Source organism: Brachyhypopomus gauderio, chromosome 17, assembly GCF_052324685.1.
Source record: "Brachyhypopomus gauderio isolate BG-103 chromosome 17, BGAUD_0.2, whole genome shotgun sequence".
NCBI classification, from domain to species: Eukaryota; Metazoa; Chordata; class Actinopteri; order Gymnotiformes; family Hypopomidae; genus Brachyhypopomus; species Brachyhypopomus gauderio.
The window spans coordinates 5,081,539-5,104,385 of record NC_135227.1 but is presented as its reverse complement, the minus strand read 5'-3'; the positions used below and the strand labels follow the sequence as shown (position 1 = coordinate 5,104,385).

At 42.9% G+C, this 22,847-nt stretch overlaps 1 protein-coding gene across 1 annotated transcript in view; it reads right to left on the bottom strand.

Moving 5' to 3' along the window:
- The window catches only part of alk (ALK receptor tyrosine kinase), a 290,978-nt gene that overhangs the window by 100,748 nt on the left and 167,383 nt on the right, over nt 1-22,847 (bottom strand). The window contains 1 exon segment of the mRNA XM_076978386.1: nt 6,199-6,400. Within this exon segment, the coding sequence (XP_076834501.1) occupies nt 6,199-6,400 (202 nt within the window).

Genomic DNA, 22,847 nt, shown 5'->3' with positions numbered 1-22,847 from the left:
AACTGAGCGCTTCATAAGACACTGAATGATTAAGAAATCATGTTTTATAAACCTAAATTAAATCTTCTGAGAGAAAACCGTTGCATTTAGGTTTTGTTAATTACCTCATCATAATTAGCAATGCTGTGCAGTGTGACAGTTGACTGCTATTTACATAGAGCAGGTAAGAGCTGGTAAGTCATTGCGTTTCTGATCACCCCAGGTGTAAGGCTGTAGACAGAATCGTATCGCTATCAAGCATGTATTGCTGAACAAGCTCCATATCCTGTCAAATTCGCCCTTACATGAGTCTACTCTAGGACAGCTCTTTCTGTAGGGCTTCCTGTCACCTCATAAACACTCCAACACTCAAAGTTCACGACCGACGTCGTGACTCCAGTTATCACGCTCCTGCGTCGGCCCACAGTTGTCATGCTCGTATTCGGCTACCTAAGGCGGGTCCCAACACCACTGGCTGCCTTTGGCCTCGCCTCACGCGTGTTAGCTACGACCTCAATGCGATGTGCTCAGCAGGGACAGGATGGGTACAGCTGCAAATAACGAAAACCTAAATGCCGGCATCCAACACTGCGCGGGTCTAAAGATCTCACACGGGTTGTCAGCAGAATTGAGTGGCGCATTTGAAAGCAGCACGGCACTCGACTGCTCGAGCGGCGGCGTCAGGGGCAGCGGCTGTGCAGGTGCTGGGTGGAGCCTCATTTGCATATGAAACGAATGCGGGATGAGGACGCGGGCTCGCGGGAGCCTTGCCCTTGCTGCCGGAGGGTGGTGGGAGGTGCAGAGAGCTGGAAGGGGGTGGGTGGGTGGGGTAGCGGAATGCACATGCAGGGAGACGGGGGCATTTACATTTCAGACATCTCAAAGACAGAGAGTGGGGGGGGTGGGAGAGGAAAATGTCTTCGCATTGAACCACTGGGCCTTGACAAAACACCCACAATGGGCACAACTTTGTCTTTGTGCTGTTGGCAGTGCTGACAACAGGATTTCACTGCAGCTCATCTAGTTGTCTGTCTGTCAAGGCAGACAGTGGTTAGTCCCTGTTTGAATAATAGCTGCATTATGGATCCTTGGAGAAGCCACTGAAGTCATGGAAGTCGCGTTCTGGAACATCGCCATAGTTTGTAATGCTGTAATTATTTTGTTCTGCACAACACACAAGAACCACATTACAATAAGCAAGCCAAAAAAACACGATTGATAAAAACGATGGCACGTATGTATATCTGCCTAATTGTCATGTGATACAACAACGTCTTTGTTTCTTTATCAATAAATCCTGAAAACAGAACTATATCTGAATAGGTAAAAAAAAAACATATTCTGGTATAATTTGCATTTTAAGGCATTACAATGCAGTAAGAAGGCTGGCGTGGCATAAACAGGTCCTGATGTGCATAGCATCAGTAGTGAAGGGAGAAACAGAGGGTATATATGTCTCTGAGATCCCGAGCGGCGTCTATGAATATGCAGCCGCTGGCATCATTCCCAGATCCTGGTAGGCAGAGTCATCCCAGGCCCATCAGCAGCTCTTTCAGGCACCTCTGGTTCAACAGCGAGAGGTCATCTCTGGCAGACGCTAAACGGAGTATTGAGGAAAAATGTCACGAGGCCAGTAGTAAACAAAGTCACGTGACACATGGCAGAAGACATGCCGTGCCACTCTCACTCAACCCAGGAGCAGTAATTAATTCCCACATATTGGGAATGCCATTTTGGGGGGTTGCTACATAGCTGTGAAATTCTCTGCATGTTCACCTGGCCGTGAAATATTATGTAAGGCATCCCCAGAAACGGAGAAAAGAATTGAAACACCAACGACTTCGACTGCGTGAAATGGCTAACAATGTCAGTTATGCTTGAGCAGATGTTAAGACAGCAGTGGAGGAGAAGAAGATTGTTCTCCCCCTCAGACCTATTTGAATTGCACCGTTAATGATATTGAGCTCTTTCTACCTGTAGCCACATGCAACATCTAAAACAGCATCTTCAGAATGACCACAAATCTCTTGGCGGATGGCAAGCACATATCGATTTTCATGTTATTTTTTCCCCCAGTGTATTTATGGCTCTTGTTGTCTCCCGCTAATGGCGGCAGGCTGAAGTAATGGCCGTGCGGAGCCTCTGAGGGAAACAGAGAGTGGTGAGCTGAGGGCTGAGTACGGTGGGGTGGGGGGTGGGGGGGTGTCTGAAGCTCTCCCTCTCCAAGGAAGAGGTGATGAAAACTTTTGGCTGAGTGGAATGTAAACCAGAAGGAGGAGTAATGACCCATGTAAAATGAGGCGGGTGGATAATGTACGATGGTGGCCCTGCGTCTCTCCGGTGGTTTGGTTACCCAAAGCAACAGGGGATTGTTGATATCAGAAGACAGCATGAACCTTAATAGCTGTCCCCAACTTCACACCTATAGATCCCTCTCTAGGCACATAGGAGGAGTGAGTTGTCTTTGAAAGTCTTATGGAAGTAAATTATTGACACTACAGTTATCTGGGGAGTGTGGCAAGGACTTGTGTAGTCTATTAACCTGAGTGCAGAGAACTGGCAGAGCCTGTGTTGTGGACCTCGCATGCTGGAATGCTTCCATTTGGGCCGCCAGTGCTTCACATCGCAATGAAGTGATATCCAGTGAGTGGATCAATCAGAAACCTGGAAGCAATATCTAGCTGAGAGTAAAGAAAAAAGATAAGTAACTGAGTGTGAGCACTTAGTCATGCTGGAGGAATGATACTGTGCAATTTCCCCACTGTCAGAAAATGATCTCTCACCCCAAAACTGGTATCGTATAAGTCTAGATTTGAAACATGGGCTGATGTTCCCAGACAACAGTAGCTCCATATGTTGTAGTTACCCCCAGTTTGGAGACAGGGAAGCATTATGGATCTATGCACTGGGATTCACATGACTGCTGAGAAGAAATGTGGTTGGTTTTGTCTAATTGCTTGTTTGTACATCCATGGGTAATTAATTCATTCCACATTACATAATGAAATAAGTGGTGGTGAAGAACATTTTTTTTCTTTTCAAGTATGTGAAACTTAACTCTAAAATAGGCAGCTGAATGTGGTGACATATCCGCAGAAGGAGTCATTCGGTCTTCGATGCCTTTGTGACATTTCTGTTTGTTCCATGTCTGCCGCCACTCAGATAACTGAAATTGTTCACAGTTCTATTTAAGTACAGCATGCGTGTGCTTTGTTTACCGTTGAACAAACTCCTAGAATGTCTTGCAGAATTCTGCATAATGACATTAGACAAAATGGGGTTTTTCCAAAGTGAAATTTCCAAATGAAAAGCTGCCCGCTCTTGTGTAACTTGTGAATACGTGCACTGACCCACTGGCGTATCTTTCATTAACTGATGAAAGCAGGTGTTGAACAAGAGCAAATAAGAGTCCAAACAAGAAATGTTCAACAATACTTTTGAGACCAATTAGTTAAATCAAAAGGATGCAGCCTATAATTGGACCTCACGCGGCTGCTAAAGCAACATAATTAAACTACTCAATAATGCATTGCCTATAGAACGTAGTGTCTGACTTAGCTGAAAGGTAGTCACTTTTGTGAGAGAACCCTGCAGGCAATATGCAAGCACTGTAAATCACCATAGGCTTAGGAAGTCCTGTTTTCAAGCACTAATCAGGTAATGGTTGTATCATAAAAGCTTAAAAGCATCTTAGAGTCATTATTTCCCATCTTCTTGGTAAGAACATTTTCTCTCATTGAAATAATCAGAACTGTGATTTGTAGGAGATTCAGCACAAATAAATCCACATTCAGTAAATCTGGTCTGTAGTCACAGAGCATAGATTTGGTGAACCACAAAAACACCCACAAACCCACAAATACCCCCACAAACCCATAACTACCCCCACAAACCCACTGCCACACTCCATGGCACCATTTTGAAAGTTTAATCCCCTGTTGGGCTGCAGTGTTGTTTCAGGATTCCACATCTCCCAGGATACGTCTCCTCTACCTTTGACCTTTGGTAGCATTCCGGGGAATCTGAGAGCTAGCACACCTCGGAGCGCGGCTGATATTCTGCATTAACTCCTGGGGGACGACTGGCGAACACAAAGCTAATCTTCCGAGGCAGCGATCCGCGGGGCACGCGCGCCTCTCGTGGAGCCCCTGTCTTAGCCGCCAAGGTGCAGGCTGCTTTGTGGAGCGTGTAATCCCTTCCCGAGAGCACCCTGTAGGGCAGCCGTCTGCTTCCCTCCAGGTCCGTGTTTTCCCGGGCGACATGCTTTTCCTGTCCCTCGACCACGCGCCTCTTCCGCATGCAGGAAGTTAACTGGAGTTAAATGATGCACACTGGCTCCTGCAGATTGCTGCAACTTCACAGCCTGGTCCCTCCACGCGCGAGTTTTCGCAGAGGATCGGCCCGTTAAGAGTGTAGAAAGCAGCTCCGTGACCCTGAACGGTGCACAGAATGCAATATGACTGAAATATTGCTTCACTCAGAGTCAGTCCTCCGACTTGCGTGTTGAGAGATGAGAGGCCGCGGTTCCCTGTAAAGGGACTGCCGCGTGGATGGGCTATTTTTGCTCGCTGTTCCAGTGTGATTTTCACCGTGTGCTTCTGAGCTGTGTGTAGTGAGGCGCACTCCTCTTTGGGTTGGGGGGTTATGGGGGTAGAGGCAGGTTGCAGAGTGAGAAGGAGACTACCGCAGACTACAAATGAGAAGAGTGGCCCTCTCTCTGATCCCATCTGTGGCTGACTACAAACGCTTCTCGGAAAGACGTGAGGGGAGGTACGTGTGTGAGCTCCCATCACATATGAACATTGTTTCATGTATTAGTAATAAAAAGAGTGTGATGCAATTTAAAACATCATGGCTAAAAGAAGATAATAAAAAAGTACTTTCAGACGTGCTCCTAAAAGTGGTTTGGACTCGCAGGCGCAACCTTTGTGCTTACAGTCAACATGATTAACATTCAGGTTTGATGGAGTATGCAGTGAACTACTTATTTTGATATACGTGCAAACGTTTGGCCAGTTGGTGGGTGGGAAAACTACCCAAGCTCCAAGCATGAGGCAGTGATGGGAGTGTGTGGTGATGTGGGTACTCTAGAACCATCAGGTGATCCAGATGGGAGTGTGTGGTGAGGTGGGTACTCTAGAACCATCAGGTGATCCAGATGGGAGTGTGTGGTGAGGTGGGTACTCTAGAACCATCAGGTGATCCAGATGGGAGTGTGTGGTGAGGTGGGTACTCTAGAACCATCAGGTGATCCAGATGGGAGTGTGTGGTGAGGTGGGTACTTTAGAACCATCAGGTGATCCAGATGGGAGTGTGTGGTGAGGTGGGTACTCTAGAACCATCAGGTGATCCAGATGGGAGTGTGTGGTGAGGTGGGTACTCTAGAACCATCAGGTGATCCAGATGGGAGTGTGTGGTGAGGTGGGTACTCTAGAACCATCAGGTGATCCAGGGTGCTTGGAATGGATGAGCTGTTAAGACCGAAAGTAATGGCTCAGAACTACAAAGACACCCGATGCTCTTCTGTATGCAGCAATAACCATGCGGCATCCTGATCTCTCACGGAAGACACACACAACTCTGCCAGTGCGACGAACACAATAAAGCCGAGGAAAGCAAAGGGCGTGGTGGACACTAGTACCCAACGCTGAGCCCTGCTGTTAGCTCACAGCACACGGAAACCCCAGTAGCTCTTGGGACTTTTGGGAAGACGTTATTACTGATTGACAGCATTACAGACAACAGGGGACAATTTAATTGAAGTACATTATGTTGTCAGTCTGAATGCTCATGGATGTAATAATGTACTCAGATTAAAATGATTCAAATGTGACTGAATTTGTCTAGGATGAAAGTGTCAGTTGTGAACAAAATCTTACAGGATATTGTAAGTGTGATAGTTCATAAACAATGTAACTAAAAAAAACCCTCATATGGCTGTAATGGCATATATAATTTCTCCAAGCTGTAGAATCATTTAAATTGTCTTAAAATAACCAGCTGATGAATGCCTATCGAAATCGCAACCATTGCATGTAATCATGGAATACAAAGGACCCTTGCATTCTCAGCCATGCATTAACTCCCTGGGCCAATTATCTAAATTGTTGTTGAGGGATGTTTGAGGTGATTGAGTCTGTACTCCTGGCCAATCTGTTGTAGTCTGGAGTCCTGCCGTGAGTGGTGAGCCGTCTAGTAGTGAAGCTCAGAGGAACTCACCCTGTGACGTGGGGGGGCTCGGTGGTGAGCAGAGACAGTGGTGCCTTGTCTCTCTCGATCAGCCACACCGTGTAGCGGCCCTTCTGCCTGGGGTGCAGGAAGAGTGTCACGTCGAGACCGCAGGGTCGGTGGAGGGAGCGAAGCCAGGGGCTCAGGACCCACGGTCCCGTCACCGACGAGCTGTTCACAGCCAGGAAGCGTCCTGCGAAAAGGACAGCGAGAGGAAGTGTACATATGCGGGACGTGGCGTCGATGGCGTCCCCGTGCACCGACCGTCCGCAAGGGGGACGTGGGGCAAAGCTGTGGGACGTGGACGAACGTCACACCTGGTACAGCAGCATTGGAAAAATGGATGTAGACAGATCCAACGTGATGAGTGAGGAGAAGATGACAACACTGAGAGGAAAAAAGAAATAATGAAAGAGGAGAGAAATCAAAGCTCCGTCTGCAAGCTTTGATTTATGGCCCTCTCTCAACAAAAGTACTCAGTTCCTTCAATCAGTAACTTTGTTTTTAGGAGGGCTAAGGAGGTAGAAAGACAAAAGAGTGTCCATCTTTGGAAAGGAGATGTGAAAACATCAACACTGGTGGAAAAAATATGGATACTCCATTATTATTAATCCACCTGTAGTCCACATTTTTGTTTAGTATTGGACCTGAATGAAAAATTCAAACCTTTTTTTTTTTTTGCACTTTTAGAAAAAAGTTTACCACAAGTGCAAACTAACTACACATTCAGTCATGCTTTGCATTATTTGATTTTTGATATGTGAAAATTGTTTCTTACACAGATCCAAGATAAAAATTTTAAGATAAACCCAATAGCTGTCAGCGAATGTAAGTAATGGATTGTAAGTGCTTTAGTTACTGTATTTGAGTTGTTTCTATCTTGAAAGCCACATTTTTTTTAGCAAATTACATTGTTTTGGATCAGAGACAAAGCAACTCAGTGGCAATATGGATGGAGATATTTATGAAAATGTGCCCATGAAAGCATTTTAACAGTGGTTGTTTCTGCTCAGATGTTGGAAATGAGACCTGCTGAATCTTCTTCAGGTGTCTAGTGACAAAAACGATGCCACAAAATCCATACAGCAATTTAAATGTACACCGTGGGAGTATATTTAACATGACAATCCAGGGGCCTAAAAAGAGATTAATTAAACTGCTGTTAAGAGGGTTGGTAAACTGAGACAGAGTAGTCATTTGTCTCTATATCTTCATATCTCTATGGCCCAGTAGTACCTTTTCCTACAGAAAGAAATATTTGTCTTATTGTTCTTTCCTAAAAATTCACTAATGTGTATCATAACCTACTCAAGAGTAAATTACTCACAATATATCAGTTCACACATTTCCAAAAAGATGATTTGCATCTAGAGAGATGATTGAACTTAAAATCAGCACTTTTAGAAGAGCATGTTCTCATTCCTTGGTGCTGTTACAAACTTCATCAGCTCAAGCATTGATTTGATATAAAACAATGGTTTACAAGCACAGAGCTTTGCCAAAATAAGAGTTCAATTAGTTCAAATGTGCTTGACATGAATCTTAGCAAACAAGAGTCAATTTTTTAATCCATGGCTGGTACATGCTGTCATCCAGCTGTGTCGTGGCATCACTCTAGTTGTGACAATGACTTGACTGGAAAGGAATGTCTCAGTGAGCCCTCATGACTGTGGTCACCTCCGAACCCCTCCCTTTAGTTATGCTGCATTTTTCCGATTAGCCTGCCGGAGCCACATGCTCATCACTGGCACGTGAGCTATGTACGTTTAAATCAATGGTGGTTTAAATTGATGTCCACACACTCAGTATGTATTGTCTATCTTTTTGCATGCTTCTACCCAAGACAATTGCATGCAAGCACCTAGGAGATGGTCTGGCTTGCTGGTGGATGTACTGATTGATGTGCCATTTCCGCAAGAGAATGTGCTGAGGCTAGCTCCTACCTGAGACTTAACATCTACACCGAAGGGACTGTGACTACTTGGCCGGGGAACAAAAACCTTAACTATAACTGTAGAACCACCCTGTGCACCACGGACTTGTGCTAACGGGCCGCCCAATGAAGGATGGTTTCCCTTTTGAGTCTTGGTCCTCCCGAGATTTCTTCCTAATTCCCCACCATTATAGGGAGTTTTTCCTTGCCACTGTTGCCTTTGGCTTGCTCATTAGGGATCTGGACCCATACGATTGTAAAGCTGCTTTGTGACAACATGTGTTGTAAAAAGCGCTATACAAATAAATTTGACTTTGACTATTTTTTTTACATTACTGTATATTATCAAACCATGCTAAATTGATTTGCAATGCCTCAAAGTATAAATTTTCAATGTCTAACTCGATTATTAATCATTTTTCCTATTAATAAGATAATTGGAGTAAGGGATATAAAGCATGATTTGGAAATTACAATATATTGTTATTTTGTAATTTACATAATTTCAAATACAATATATTGTAAAGCAAACACACAAAAAACCCTATAGCCTATGTGTGTTTTGTGTATTACAGGAACCCTATATGTGGGTTACAGGAACCCTATACGTGTGTTACAGGAACAATTTATGTATGTTACATGAACCCTATTTGTGTGTTACAGGAACCCTCTATGTGTGTTACAGGAACCCTATATGTGTGTTACAGGAATCCTATTTGCGTGTTACAGGAACCCTATATGTGTGTTACAGGAACCCTATTTGTGTGAAATCCACAGAAAACCCTGAAATGTTTACATTTGGAAATATTAAGCACCCTTGTCATTACTTCAAGAAATGGGTAGTCAGGCTAGAAAAAAATAAAAGAGGAACACAACACGGCCTGTTCCTGTAGGCCGTTTGTTGCTCGTGTAATTAGCTCCACAGTAAAAGCCAGAATAAGGTTTAACACGGTTAAAAAAATTTTAAAGACCAAAGCCGCCAACACCACCTTTCAAAATCCTGCAATGTATGAGTCATGGAATAGAGATAATCACTGATTTAAAAGGGCAGCAATTCATAAACTGGCTTTTATTTTAGTAATGCAAAACAGCAGCGGAAAAGCCAGTAAACTATTTCATTAATGATTCAGTTGTGTGGTGTGGGGAGTATCCTGCTGAAATGGCCATTAAACTGTTTCGTAAAGGATTCGGCAGTGTGGTGTGGAGAGGTCTTCCACTCCAATGTAGCAATATTGATTAATTATGAATAATTATAAAGGGCAACACCTCAACTCTCAGGCACATATGTTTTGATAACAGGAAGAGGTGAAATGATATATCAGTCTCATTACCTGTGGGTAAAGTTCATGGTCTGCACAGTGACCTAATAACATTGGATAAAATATACTGGCCACAGTGATGTTTCGTGAACAAATGCACATTTTATTGATTAATGGATATCGACAAGATAATGGCTTGTCTATCTATGCTGAAGTTGATAAAAGTTAGGTCTGAAATGCAAGCAAAGGACTGGCTAAAATCTACGTATCTTTCTACTCTGGTCGAATAGCTAATCCTATGGTGAGGATAAAAATTAGAGCAGTGAACATCAAAGTGGCATTTACACACTTAAAGACACTCCAGATGATATCCTGGAGTATAATTTTGTTGGCTTCACCAAAATTATACATTGGACGTAGAAACATGTGCTTTATATGGAATAGCCCACATATCCAGATGTCACCTAAATAAACCAGACATTTAACCAGATATTCAGTTCTGTGAGTTCTGTGATTATCACGTAGTTCATTGAGCACTCTAGTTTTTGTCCTACCTTGATAATTAGACATAATTAGGGAATATTTGTGTGTCCGAACATCGGAGTCACTTGCTGTCTTCAGACGCCGACTGAAGACCCAACTCTTTCAAGTGCACTTTACGTAATTTATGCTTTGCCTATTGTGCTTTACTGTCTCTTTCCTCAGGTGTTTGTTACAGGTATTGCTTACTGTCTTTTTCTCAGGTATTGTGCATAATTGGGTTATAGGAATTGCTTACTGTCTTTTTCCTCAGGTGATGTGTATATTCAGGTATAATAATGACTTGGCTTAATTGTTAGGTATCATATGACTTTCGTCTAGTGGTTTTTCCAGCTTAGAGTACCTTGTGTTCAGGACTATCTATACTACCTTGGAGATTCCAAGCAACTACATAGCACTTTGTAAGTCGCTCTGGATAAGAGCGTCTGCTAAATGCCATAAATGTAAATGTAAATGTATTTGGCAAAAAAATTTTTTAAAAGGAAATAAGTCAGGTTGTCAGTAAAATGTCTAAGATGTAATGTTGTCAGTAAAGACAGAACTGTGACGCCGGGTGCGAGGCGAAGGACGAGACACAGATCCTTGCGTTACGCAGACGTCACGTTTATTGTTTACACTTATTGCGCAAGACAGCGCACGTAAAACAGAACACTTCACACTGACACGTGTAGACTTTGACAACGGCGAGCACACGACACTGCACGAACGCACATTAAGTAGACAAACCACACACGCCCCACGTGACGACGATACAAGCCACAGGTGCGACGACTAATCACGAGACATAACCACACCCACACAGTTCCATAGACGCAGACGAGTACACGTGGACAACGTAAACACACACCCAAAGGGGAGGGGCCGGGGTCCTCACCGTGACAAGAACAAAGTAATATTACGAAGTCCCGTGGTCAGAGGTGAACTGCAGTATAGCAAGTATGTTACTGCTCCAAGCATGAGATTTAAAATATGTGTATTTTGTGTTACAAGTGTTCTTGTAATTCTGAGCATGAAAGGCAGTCGATCCATGAGTGCTACGGTAACAACCAATCTGGTACATTACATTTTTTTAAAAACACTTAACACCCATTAATCAGTGTGTCTTGGATACATATAATGCTGCGTTGTTTGCTGTGTGTGTGTTTGCCCTTGTTTAAGCATAGAAACAACAGAACTAACCCTACAAATGAACAAGGGAGGCAAGATAACTTTAGCCCCAACACATTAGAGCAAACTATTAGACTTAATTAGACAATTATTAGATTAGACAAACTATAAACTAAAAATAATTACTTAATTCTTGTATTTCCCTTACTGTTGATGTCTACACGGACATTTCTTTTTGGATTAGAACTAACTTTTTCTAATTGCTAGGTTTCAATAGTTTTAAGTATTGATCTGAGGGCTTTGCGAGAAGGCAGGGACTAGCTGTCATGCCTATGAATATTCAAAGTTAAGGCATTTCCCTCCAGTCCGAAAAAAAAGGAATGAAAAACCTAAAACACAGAAGCATGGCACGGATAGAAAAAGCCAACAAACACTGAAAAGTCTATAGTTGTCCTGTGGGTGTATCATTTAGGAATAAAGAAGAATTGGTCCGTCAGGACACTGTCACGGTTAGCCCTGCCCCCATGACCCTGAATATGGAATGCTATTTAATTAATCTCGTTCTTCTCAACATCTGCGTCCGCCTCCTCACTCCCGGTGCCTGCGGCGTTACAGATACATTAGTTAAGGCATTTCAGTGGTATTCACTCTTCCAAAGCCATCTATGACTTAACAGGCTTCCTTGACTCACCATACTGGAGCTGAGGTATCAGCATATTAATAACAATAACCAAATACATATACATCATGCTAATAGGAATAACAGAGATGTGACAATAGTCCCATAGGTGAATAACATGGCAAAACAGTGGAAATATGATCAATGGTATATATGCATCAACATGGAACACACTGTTTGTATAACATTTCAAAAGTAATGATAAAGGAATTAATCTTGTTCATGTTCATGCACCAGTTCTGATAGCACAGTGTGTGATTAGCACAGTGTATGATTAGCTAGTTACGTTCCAAACTCTGAATACCGCCGGGCACCATGATCTGATGTTCCTATAGATTCTTTATAAACAAGAGCCCCTCTCTCCTGGTGGAAGCCATAATTACTCATACCAAGGCCATGGTGAGTCTAATGAGAAGTGTTTCCTCAGTCCTGTCAGACAAGTGTGTGGATTTGGAAGTGATCCCAGGTCATCTAAGTGGGGTTTACTAGGGTCAGTCAAAGGTGAAACTGCAAGAGTGTGAAAAGTCTTTCTCCACTACATCATGCATCAAATCCAATTTCTGGACCTCAATTTAGTGACCACTGGTCATAAAACATAGAGATTATATCTGATTGGCTACGTTGCTATACACCTGAGTTTGAGGTTAGACTGGAATGGACACTGTAGTACCTAACACTCAAGGACTGAGATTTGAACAGGTGTAACAAATGCTTTATGGCATAGGATGTTTGGACAATTAGAACATGCATATCGTCCTCATAATGTGGAAGACGTTCCACTCATGTTGATATTTAATGTCTACGAAAAAGAAAACCACCACATGAAATATATATCTAGGCACTATGGTCTGTTGTTTCTGCAGACCAACAGTTTATTCAAGGGGTTTGCATAATGCTATGTTGCTTCCAATTAATTTTCTGCTGTTCTAACATTTATTTAAGAAAAGAGACATGTCTACTGAGGCATAAAGGACTTCCCTGTTTATCTTTCCAACAGGTATGATGGCATGTCATTAGTATGTGTTGTCCTGGGTTGCAGTGACTAAAATGACACAGGATTATCAGTTATTCCATCTCAGTCATTCAATTTCTCTTCCATGTCAAGAGCAATATACCTCTAAAGTTTGCAGGTTTGGTGAAAAACATTGATATCTTCACCAAACCGATAACTGACCAAGCAGCAAAGCAAACAAACGGTTTTAAAATGACAATACAATGTGCAGTTTTCATGCAACTCTATCACATGCCTTTTTGTGGTGGGCAGTTAACCAGTGCACAGTCAGCACAAGTGCTCTCTCTGTTCCTTCTTCTAGTTTCATAACAGTGCTTACCCACACAATCTTCTGCTCAGCATGGTTACTTTTAAATGATCCTCTCTTCTTTGGCATCTTAATAAATACCAAAACAGGACTGCACTGTTGCCGATGTTCATTCTCTCTTCAGGTCTGTCTCGAATCTTCAAACTATCATAGCATGTTGCTACAGTGGTTTTTAATGGAGTCAGCAAGACCACCAAACTACAATGCTGACAGTTTTTTGCTTGGCTCAAAACCAATTATTTTTAGTTCACACTGAGGTGGATGAATCTTAAGGATGACACATCCTCTCTGTGTCCAGTATGTACCTATCCGCATATCACTGGTTACGAGGAAAAATATAATTTTCTTTCATTCTTTTATAAAATATTTAAAAATAGTCATCATCATCATCATCATCATCATCATCATCATCTATATATATATATATATATATATATATATATATATATATATATATATATATATATATATATATATATATATATATTGCTATTGCTAATAATGTTCCATACGAGGGCGTACCGGCGTGGTTACATTAGTCTGCAGTCCCCTGGCTCCTGTGCTCAACCGGGTCCTTGCTACCTGATTGCTTGATTTCTTTCATGGTGCCTTTTTGTTCTGCTTCCTGTTTTTGTCTCTAGGTTCTGCTGCCTCACACGGGGCACCTTTGATCTCCGGTGTGTAGTGCGGCGCCCCGAACAGACGGGCACGTGCAGGAGAACAAAGCTCGGTGCGGGAGCCGTGGCAACAACGAGTGAGAAGACGCACTCCACTCCACAACACAGATTAAAAAGTCATGTAGCGTCAGTGCTGACAACTAATGGCAACGCCCATGGGACCGCAACAGGACGGCCGGGGAGGCCGGGAAGGCCCCTGTCCTGATTCCTCATGTACCAGAAGGAATCCAGGCACTCCGTCTTCCTGGGGGACCGTGTCGGAGGCAATTATTCAGTGATGAACATGACAGTGGGGATTTTCAGCACCCATGTAGATATGCTGCTAGCATCATTGTATCATCCGTGAAAAATTGGTTGGAAATTCAGAGGAAAAACTGAGATTCGCATGACTTCTCATCAAAGACTAATGACAACTTTTTGGGAATTTGTCATTAAAACATTTAGTCTTTGAGGACTAAACCATGCTGATTCTAAAGGAGGACCTAAATACTTTTTAAGTAATGAATCACTCGAAGCGCTCTTTTAATAAGGGGGACAAAAGAATAGATTTTTAAAGCAATCAGGACTCCATGTTTCATCCAGAGTATAAAGACCATTTCCTGTCCCTGGTGCATGCAGAAATCATGCACCGCTGATTACAGTAAGAGACTCCTCATAAATGCTGGAATAATTACTCAGGAGACACATCTCACCAACACCAAATATTTATTAAAAATATCTTTATGCTATTAGTAACTTAAAAATCTTCTGTTCAGTTGTTCATTAGCTTTATTCCCAAATGTCTAAAGCAGACAGACAACTGCATACACTGATGCTAATATGACCAACAGAGTATTTAGCACCTGCTAAAATAGACATAAGGCTTGAAGTAAATTAAAGTCATGTGTTCTGCCAACTTTTGCTTCTTCAAGTCCACAGATTCCAGTCATAAATCACTATTACATCATATATTACATCGATATATTACTGTATATCACTCCCAGGCTACCATCAAGGTTTGTGTTAAAAGTGTGTATATGCAATATAAATACATTTAGACTACATTTGCAGTCATGATACGGCTGCGTTAATTAACACAATGAGTGCAGACTGTGTTCTTCTACCCTTCAGAGATTCATCTAGCCTTGAAAACATATATTTTAACACCACCATATAGTCATTTGCCTGGCTTATTCCCTTAATACCTATATGCCTCATGATAATAGCTTTCACTTCCTGCATGTGCCTCTTTGTTTCAACACTTTGTTATTCATTCTGCAAAATTATGATAATTGCTCAAATTACCTTGTTAAAGGTTATTTCATAGAGACACTAATAATATTACATCCAGCGTATATGGCAAACTGACTGTTGTGCTGCTAACTGGTTTAGAGCTGAACTCTGCAACTCTATCAGATCAGCCCCCAGTTAGGCACGAGGCTGATGGGAGGGGAAGAGAGGCATCATGGGAAAATAATCTGTTCGAATGCAGAGGGAGAACGATCGCTGTGTTTTATTAAAGTGACAAATGGCCAGTTTATAATCTCTCTGCCTGGACATGTTTTCGCAGGACGTCTCAGCAGCCAGACTGAGGGAGGGTAGTGTGTGTGTGTGTGTGTGTGTGTGTGTGTGTGTGTGTGTGTGTGTGTGTGTGTGTGTGTGTGGGGTGGAAGGGGTGGGGGGATTGGCATCTCTTCACACATGTAACACAAGCAGCAGGGGTGAGGGCATCACTACAAGAACATCTTTAAAGGTTTCCTAAGAGGTGGACGAGCTGCTGGTAATGGCCGCAGGCTGTCGGAGGTTGAGTGATTTAGAGGTGTTTTTTATTGGCAGCCCTGATGGAAGGAGTGGCCCCAACTCCTAATGTGATCAACAGCGCTCTGGCATGTCTCAGTGCACGAAAGAGCACACATGTAGTCCATATTATAACTATATATCACCTCCAGTTCAAATCGTAGGGCCGGAGAAAAACTCATTTCAGTGCATATTATTTTTTCTCCTTCTGAGCAGTAGGCAAAAAGAAATCAATAGGCAATACGCCACCTCATTTATGGTATAGTGTGATTACACAATGATGGAGCTTTCAGGCTGAGGTCAAAATTCTCAATTTCTCTATTGATCCACTTCTCAAAATGGAGAACAACTCCCTTATTTTAAACAAGAGACACGAAGTGATAAATCCACTATAATAGTTTTTTTTTTCCATCTTTCTCCTTGTCTTTTTTTGTAATGCTTCATTGCTTCGCCCACACAGGCTTGGGTGTCTGACTGGTCAGTCTGAATTATGGAGGTGAGCATAGACAAAAGAAACATAAAGTTGTATAGTTAAAAAAATAAAGACAGTTTCCACTTGTGAAATGAACTTTACCTTCATAAAAGAGTCTATTCATATTCGTGAAATTTGTGGACATGATTATATATTTCAGCACATATGTGTATTTGAGAATGTTGCACAATTGTCTAGATCATAAAAGGCAAAATGAAAAGAAACAAGTGACGCAAACAAGCTTTTATGATTGAAAAGTGGGAGTCACAGGTGAGGCAACTCTACAAACACACATCAAATTAGCAGGTGATTGCTCTGTACTTTAGACAAAAAATTTATGACTGAATCCATAAATAAATGAGGTCCCCTCAAGCACTAACACCCTTCGGCCTCGAGCTATTGTTTGACCGTGATAGATATGTGGCCAGATAAAACTCCAGTTGAGGGTTTTTATCACACCATTGAACCAGGAAGGTGTAAAGGATTCGAGACTGGCAAATATTGTTCCTTTGAGAGCTCCCCAGAGTCTCCACAGCCCTATAAGCGGTTTCCTTCAGAGTAGACATATTACCTGATTAGGCAACGTTAAAGGAAGTTAATAACTCTATTATGGATAAGAGGGCACCATTTTTTTTCTCTCTGTGTTGCTAGAAATGAGTTTTCTCCAGGGGCCGCATGACAAAGGGGGAGGTGGGAGGAGATGGAGGAAGGTGGAGGTGATTCATGGTGGAGGGTTATCGGAGTTACCGTAGCTTTGTTCTCCCACCAATCAGGAACCAAGCCAGCTCCATATTAATTGGACACATGTAATGTGTGCCATTTTAGTTGGTCTACCACAAACACATACACTCGTAACAATAACAGGGTAAAGATTTGCTTTAGGTGAAAGATTGTCCGCTGTTGAAAGGTGATGAGCAGAAACATTAGTTTGGTCTTTTATTAACATGGTTAGGAAATAATAATAAATACACATTTAGTAGGCTAACATGCACACCGTTTCCAGCACGCAAAGTGTTCAGAGCTCACCAGTGGCTTCACGCACAGCAAATCTGTTTTTCTTCGTTCTTTACCTCAAGCAGATTCAGACAGGCCCTGAGCCGCATGTGTTTGTCTGCGTTGCACTCGAAGGTCTTTCTGGTTTTCATCACAGCAGAATTCACCTCTCACCTCGGTCACTTCTGACAAGTGAAGTGTCCTTCGGTGTGGTCCGGTACCGGTGCCTCGTCGGGGTAAATCCTCAGTCCCGCACCTACTAATCACAATGCCCGCAACCTTGTTTTCCTCTGAATGGCTGCAGTGTTGTGCATTCAGCAGTGCGCACGTGCAGTGAGCACACGAGGGCACGCACGTATCACGCAACACGTGAATGCGACGTGTGTCCAGGCGCGGGTATAAGAGTCCCTCAGAGTAGGACCGTCAGCGTCCAGTGCAGCAAGCTGTGGGTTCGTGACTTCCAGGGGAGAGATGGAGTGGTTCTGCTTCTGCAGATGAGGAGAGCAGCAGGAGTCCTCCGAGCTCTGGGGGGAGGTGGGGGGAGGCGGGGGGAGGCGCAGGCCAGACGCCCGAGCCCGAGCGGACCGGCATTCCGCTGCAGCGCCCTTGAAGTATGAGCCTCCGCTGCTTGCAGACCATTAGCGCCACACGCACTCATGCTCAACAGTTCTGACTGTTTATTATCACATAGCAGTGTCACTTTGAGAGCTATGCGAGTCTGGCACACGGCTCCGACACACACGCACACTGTGTGAGCTGTGTGAGTCCGACACACACACACACACACACAAACACACACACACACACGCACACACAAGCACAAGTTTAAGCAGTGCCCAGCAGATGTACACCAGCAAGCTCCAATATTCTAATAAATGATGAGATTAATTAGGGCTGTGTTTATTCCTCCCCCATCCTCATCTCTCAGCTCTAGTTCCCTCCTGAGAGGCTCTTGCAGATGCCGTATCCCGAGTGCTGGAGTTAATTTACTTAGCCAGCTGATGAAGCCTGAGCATTAATTACTCGCGAGCATGGTGAGCGCATGAGGAGGGGGCGGGGCTCTGCGGCTCACCTCGGGAAGGGGGCGGAGCCAAGAGTGTGGGAGAGGGTGTGCGTTGGGAGCATCACAGGACACAAGCTTCCGCTCCATTATTCACAGCCTCTCTTCACTGTCACTCTTCATCGCTTCATCACCAGTTAGAATAGCTAGTTCAGGCCTCAGACCTGGCAGGTGTAGTAATAGAGTACTATCAACAGAGCACCCCCCCCCCCCCCCCCCCCCCCCACACACACACACACACACAGGCTCTATTTCATCCCCCTCAACTCATTCTCATAAGTGATGGGAAATAGTTGATTTAAAGTATTTACTGTTGTATAACCTCTTGAGAAACTATATGTACTAGAGCCTTGGGAAGGCGATAAGAGCTGGAGTCATATACTTGCGAATAAGAAATACTAAAGGATATATTAGCACAAAAAAATAATAAAATAATAGTAATCCAAAGTAGAAATCAGAGTTATAGACCAGCAGAAAAGGAATGACGATGCAAGGACTAACAGATCACGATGGCAGGAGGAAAACAGTCCAGAAACAGGAAGACATGGAAAAAACATTCAACAACCTGAAGGGAAGACAGAGAAGTGTCCTTGGGAGAGTAGCTAGTGCGGTACACACCCCAAAATTGTAAGCATACTTATAACTAACTATTATATAGTTAGACAGTAATGAACAACAGGTGACATTAAAAGTCAGGGAGTGCAGACCGGAATGGAGTGCACTGATTGGCTCGCGTTTCCTCTGTGCTTGGCTTAGGATTCTGGGAGATGTTGTTGTGGTTTGCTGCTGCTGAGCAAGGCTGGTCACATGACAGGAGGGGGGGGGGGGGATTACGCCTGCTCCCGTCAGTTTAGGGCACTTTCCTCCACCATGCCACTCTTACAAATAAGAGAAATCTCAGACGTCTTGAGGCATGCAAAATGCCTGGAGGAAAGGCTTCCACTGTCCTGCCGCTCCTAGAATGCTGGGCACCTAGACGGCTCACGGCTCCAGAGCGGCAGGCGGAGGGATCCAATTTAGACGGACTCACACGCCTTCCTCTTCTCTTTCATCTGCCTTCTACTGATCTTCCACAAGCTAACATCAAAATAAACAGGATTGCAGCCACGTACATCTTCTGCCCTTTTGAGGCAACCATACAGCTCGGGCGAAAGGTACTGGCAACACGTAAAAACAGCAGCAAAGAAATATCACGCTATGCAAAGCAGCTCTGCTGGAAAAGCTCAGGCAAATACTGCCGAGAGTGATTGGATTTCCTACACAGCCTCAAGAGTTCCCAGTGAAAAATGTCTCATCTGAGTCATTTCTCAGCAAATGAAAAGAGATGATCATTTATTTGAATTACTGTCGGACGGACTGATTCAAAAGAGGAGGAGCAGACTGGGACCTGAGGAAGAACTCACCACAGCCAACCCACATTAGCCCAGGAGAGAGAGAGAGAGAGAGAGAGAGAGAGAGAGAGAGAGAGAGAGAGAGAGAGAGATATCTGCTGAGATCTGACCTACTTATGAACACTGAGTTTTAGACATGATTGGATGATTAATTGTTAATTCCAATAACATAAAAGTGACATTGCAAGTGACCTGTGTGGTGGGCAATCCAACAAAAATTACTTTTTTAGATTAACTTTATTAAGGTAGCAGAGCATACTTGATTCATTAAGATAAAAACATATTTTACAGTTAATCAATTCATTTTTTCCTCCCACCATTGATCTCATCCATCCATCTAGTATTTTTAAAACCTAGTTTTAAAAATTAAGGGTTTTTTTTAGTAAAGTAAGAGTAAAAAATATCAGTGGCAGCAGAAGTTCTCAACTTCTACACAGAGACCACAGATGATAATGCGAAAAGCAAGAACAGAGAAACAGAGATTATTCCGGAAAGTAGCGACAGTGCCACAGCTAGCTGAAGAGCATTTCATCTCCCGTAATATGGCCTCACTTCCCTGTACTGCTTAAGCACACTGTAGAATGTGATCATTAGCTGATGAACTAGATAAAGTGTGAGTTATCTAGCCGTCAAGTTAGAATCTCTCGCCTCAGGGTGTGTCCAACTCAAATGCTTTTGGGTCCTCTAAGAGCTCCAGTGGCGATTTCCCACAATACAGTTAGCCAGGTACGAAGCCGGCCATGTGGAGTATGCTTACATCTTCTACCCATAAGGCTGTGTAGTGTCATACTTCTCTTCATGGAGACAGAAGTCAGGTAAAGTCACTTGCCATCAACTAGCTACATCACATCAGCAACCACTCTGGATAAAGCAGCAGTTGATCATCATTAATAGGGGCTTAACTGAGCATGGCTCCGAATATCATCGATCGTATTTGGTTTGGATAATTCACTTGAAATATTTCCTTCGGCAACGTCACCTGAATTACTTTTTAAACACATGAACGCAACTTTATCTTGTTGAACTTCTGAACTTCTTGTAGTAATTTATGTGCCTTTGCTAGTTGGGTAGCAGACAAGCCTGTCATGCTTTTGCATAGATATTGTATCATATTTCTTTCTGTCTTTCTCACTCCCATCTTCTCTCAGACTGGATCTGTGTCATTGCCGAACCCGGTTCTTATTGTCTGCACTCCGTAGCCCATTCAATATTCCTGTCATTACCACCATATCACACGCATCATATATTGCTGCTCTTGGAACCTCAGCCACGCCCCCCTCCTCTGTCTCTGTGTACTATGGCTCTTGCTGTGACTGGGCCCTTTGAAGAGGCTTGAGAAACAGCCTTCACTGATATCTCCCCGATTTCTTTCATCTGGCATCGAGAGCAGCACTCGGTGCCAGCAGCTCGCCCTATATTATTTCAAAGTCTGAAGCAACACATTTATAAGATGCAGAATAAAGGAGCCTGGAGTTAGAATTCCTCACACAGGAAACACGCGTGTGGCGTCAGTCCGCTGCACAATCACTAATCAACCACAGGGTGCAACGTGAAATTAAACAAACTAAATGACCTATTAAAAGAGACAGCAGTCAAATCTGGACAGAATCAGCAGGTCTGGAGCCTGAATGAGATTTGATCTGAGAGCTCACGTCATCGCTATATCTTCCAGAATTATTGGCACTTAGTGATAAATGATGATAAAATGGGCATGGAAGCTGAATGTTATTTATCACCCAAATGTAATTTATTTATCTTGGGGAAATGTTTTTCTCAGAAATGTCATAATAATCCTATAGATTATACAATGAGCATGAGTGCTGGCAACACATAACATGACCTACGACCTTAGATCAACACCTAGTGTCATGGTCATCACACCATTCCAGAGGAAGATTAAATCCAGAAAGAGACCTGAACATTCAGATTCCCCATTCAGATATCCTGTATTCTCTCGCCTGATTCCCAACATATGCGCTTGTCACCTTATACAAGCTCAAGGGTGATACACAATTTTCTATTTATTTACTTATTTTCTTGAAATGCTAACGTTTTTGTACGTTTAATAAGAATCTCATTTTTACAGTTTGCTAGCAAACTCGCTGTAGACACTCTCCCTTATGCAGCCACTTGTCGACATCACCGTGTGCTCCCAGGGGCTGATGGGATATGGTCATTCACACAGTGTCTGCAACAAAGGCTGCTTTGAGCTGGGCTCTCCAAGGCTCGATAAACTCCGTTATTATTATTATTCCTTTACTGTAACATGTGCCATTGAAATACCTTTCATTTAATATCATGTGCTTTGGAGAAGCTCTTCATAAGACCAATGTCTTTTCACATTGATTCATTTTTACTATTAATTAATAATTATGAGTAGTGAATAAATTAATAATAATTATAACTTAAATTAAGTTACATTTGTACAGAACCATCAATAAACTCTCAATAGATTCACATCAATGAATCAGATGAGAATTTGAATACAATCACAGTCAGTACTTGAAGTGGAGCAGTTCAATGGTCAAACACCAGCAATCAGACCTCAGACCAGTGCAACTAAACTTAATTTCTACGCAAAGCCTAAGCCCAACCTTAAACTCTACCTAAAACCGAATTATAACCCTATCCCTGGTCCTAGTACTGACCCCCTGACCCCAGCCGAAATCCAGTTAAAACCAAGTTACAGAATCTCAAGTTGTCAATCTCAAGTGTATAGCAGCTTGTTGAGTATACTAAAGTGGCATTTATTACACCTGTTACCTGTTTAGTGACATCTCATGTTATCCTGTACATAGGCCTATATGAATTTACATAAAAAATATAGTTGAAAAACAACTGAATTCATCCGTTTGTAATCAAGCCTTATTTAGTTAATTAAATGTGTCTTGATTAATCTGCTGGATGTAGATACTTCACCACTTCTACATCAATTTGTTACTGAGAGTCGTTGATGCTGTTGTTTATTTAATCTAAGACTGACGACTCAAAATGGTTTTACTCCTTTTATCCCACATCACTGAACAAACCAAAAAATACTCCCACACAACTGCACACACACAAAGCAGCAGTAACATCATCCAGTGTGAGAAGTAGAGTGTTAAATAAATGGTTAAATAAAGTTTTAAGATGTCTTTAGAAGACAGAAAGTGCAGACCAAAGTTGAATAGAAAAGAACTCTATGGACTGGGGCTATGACACTTCCCCCCAAGCAATGACTAGTCTAAATTCTCAGAAATGTCTCCAGTGAGCAGGAGGGAAAGGGTGAAGAGCCCTAGCTAAATAGAGCGAAGCTTGGCCGTGTAGGGCTTTGGTGTGTAGCAGGAGGACTTTAAACTGGATGTGCAGGGAGAAGAGGAATCTGTGTCTAGAGGCCTGAGCTGATATGAGTAGGGAGATTTGTAGGCTGTGTCTAGAGGACTCTTATGAGTAGT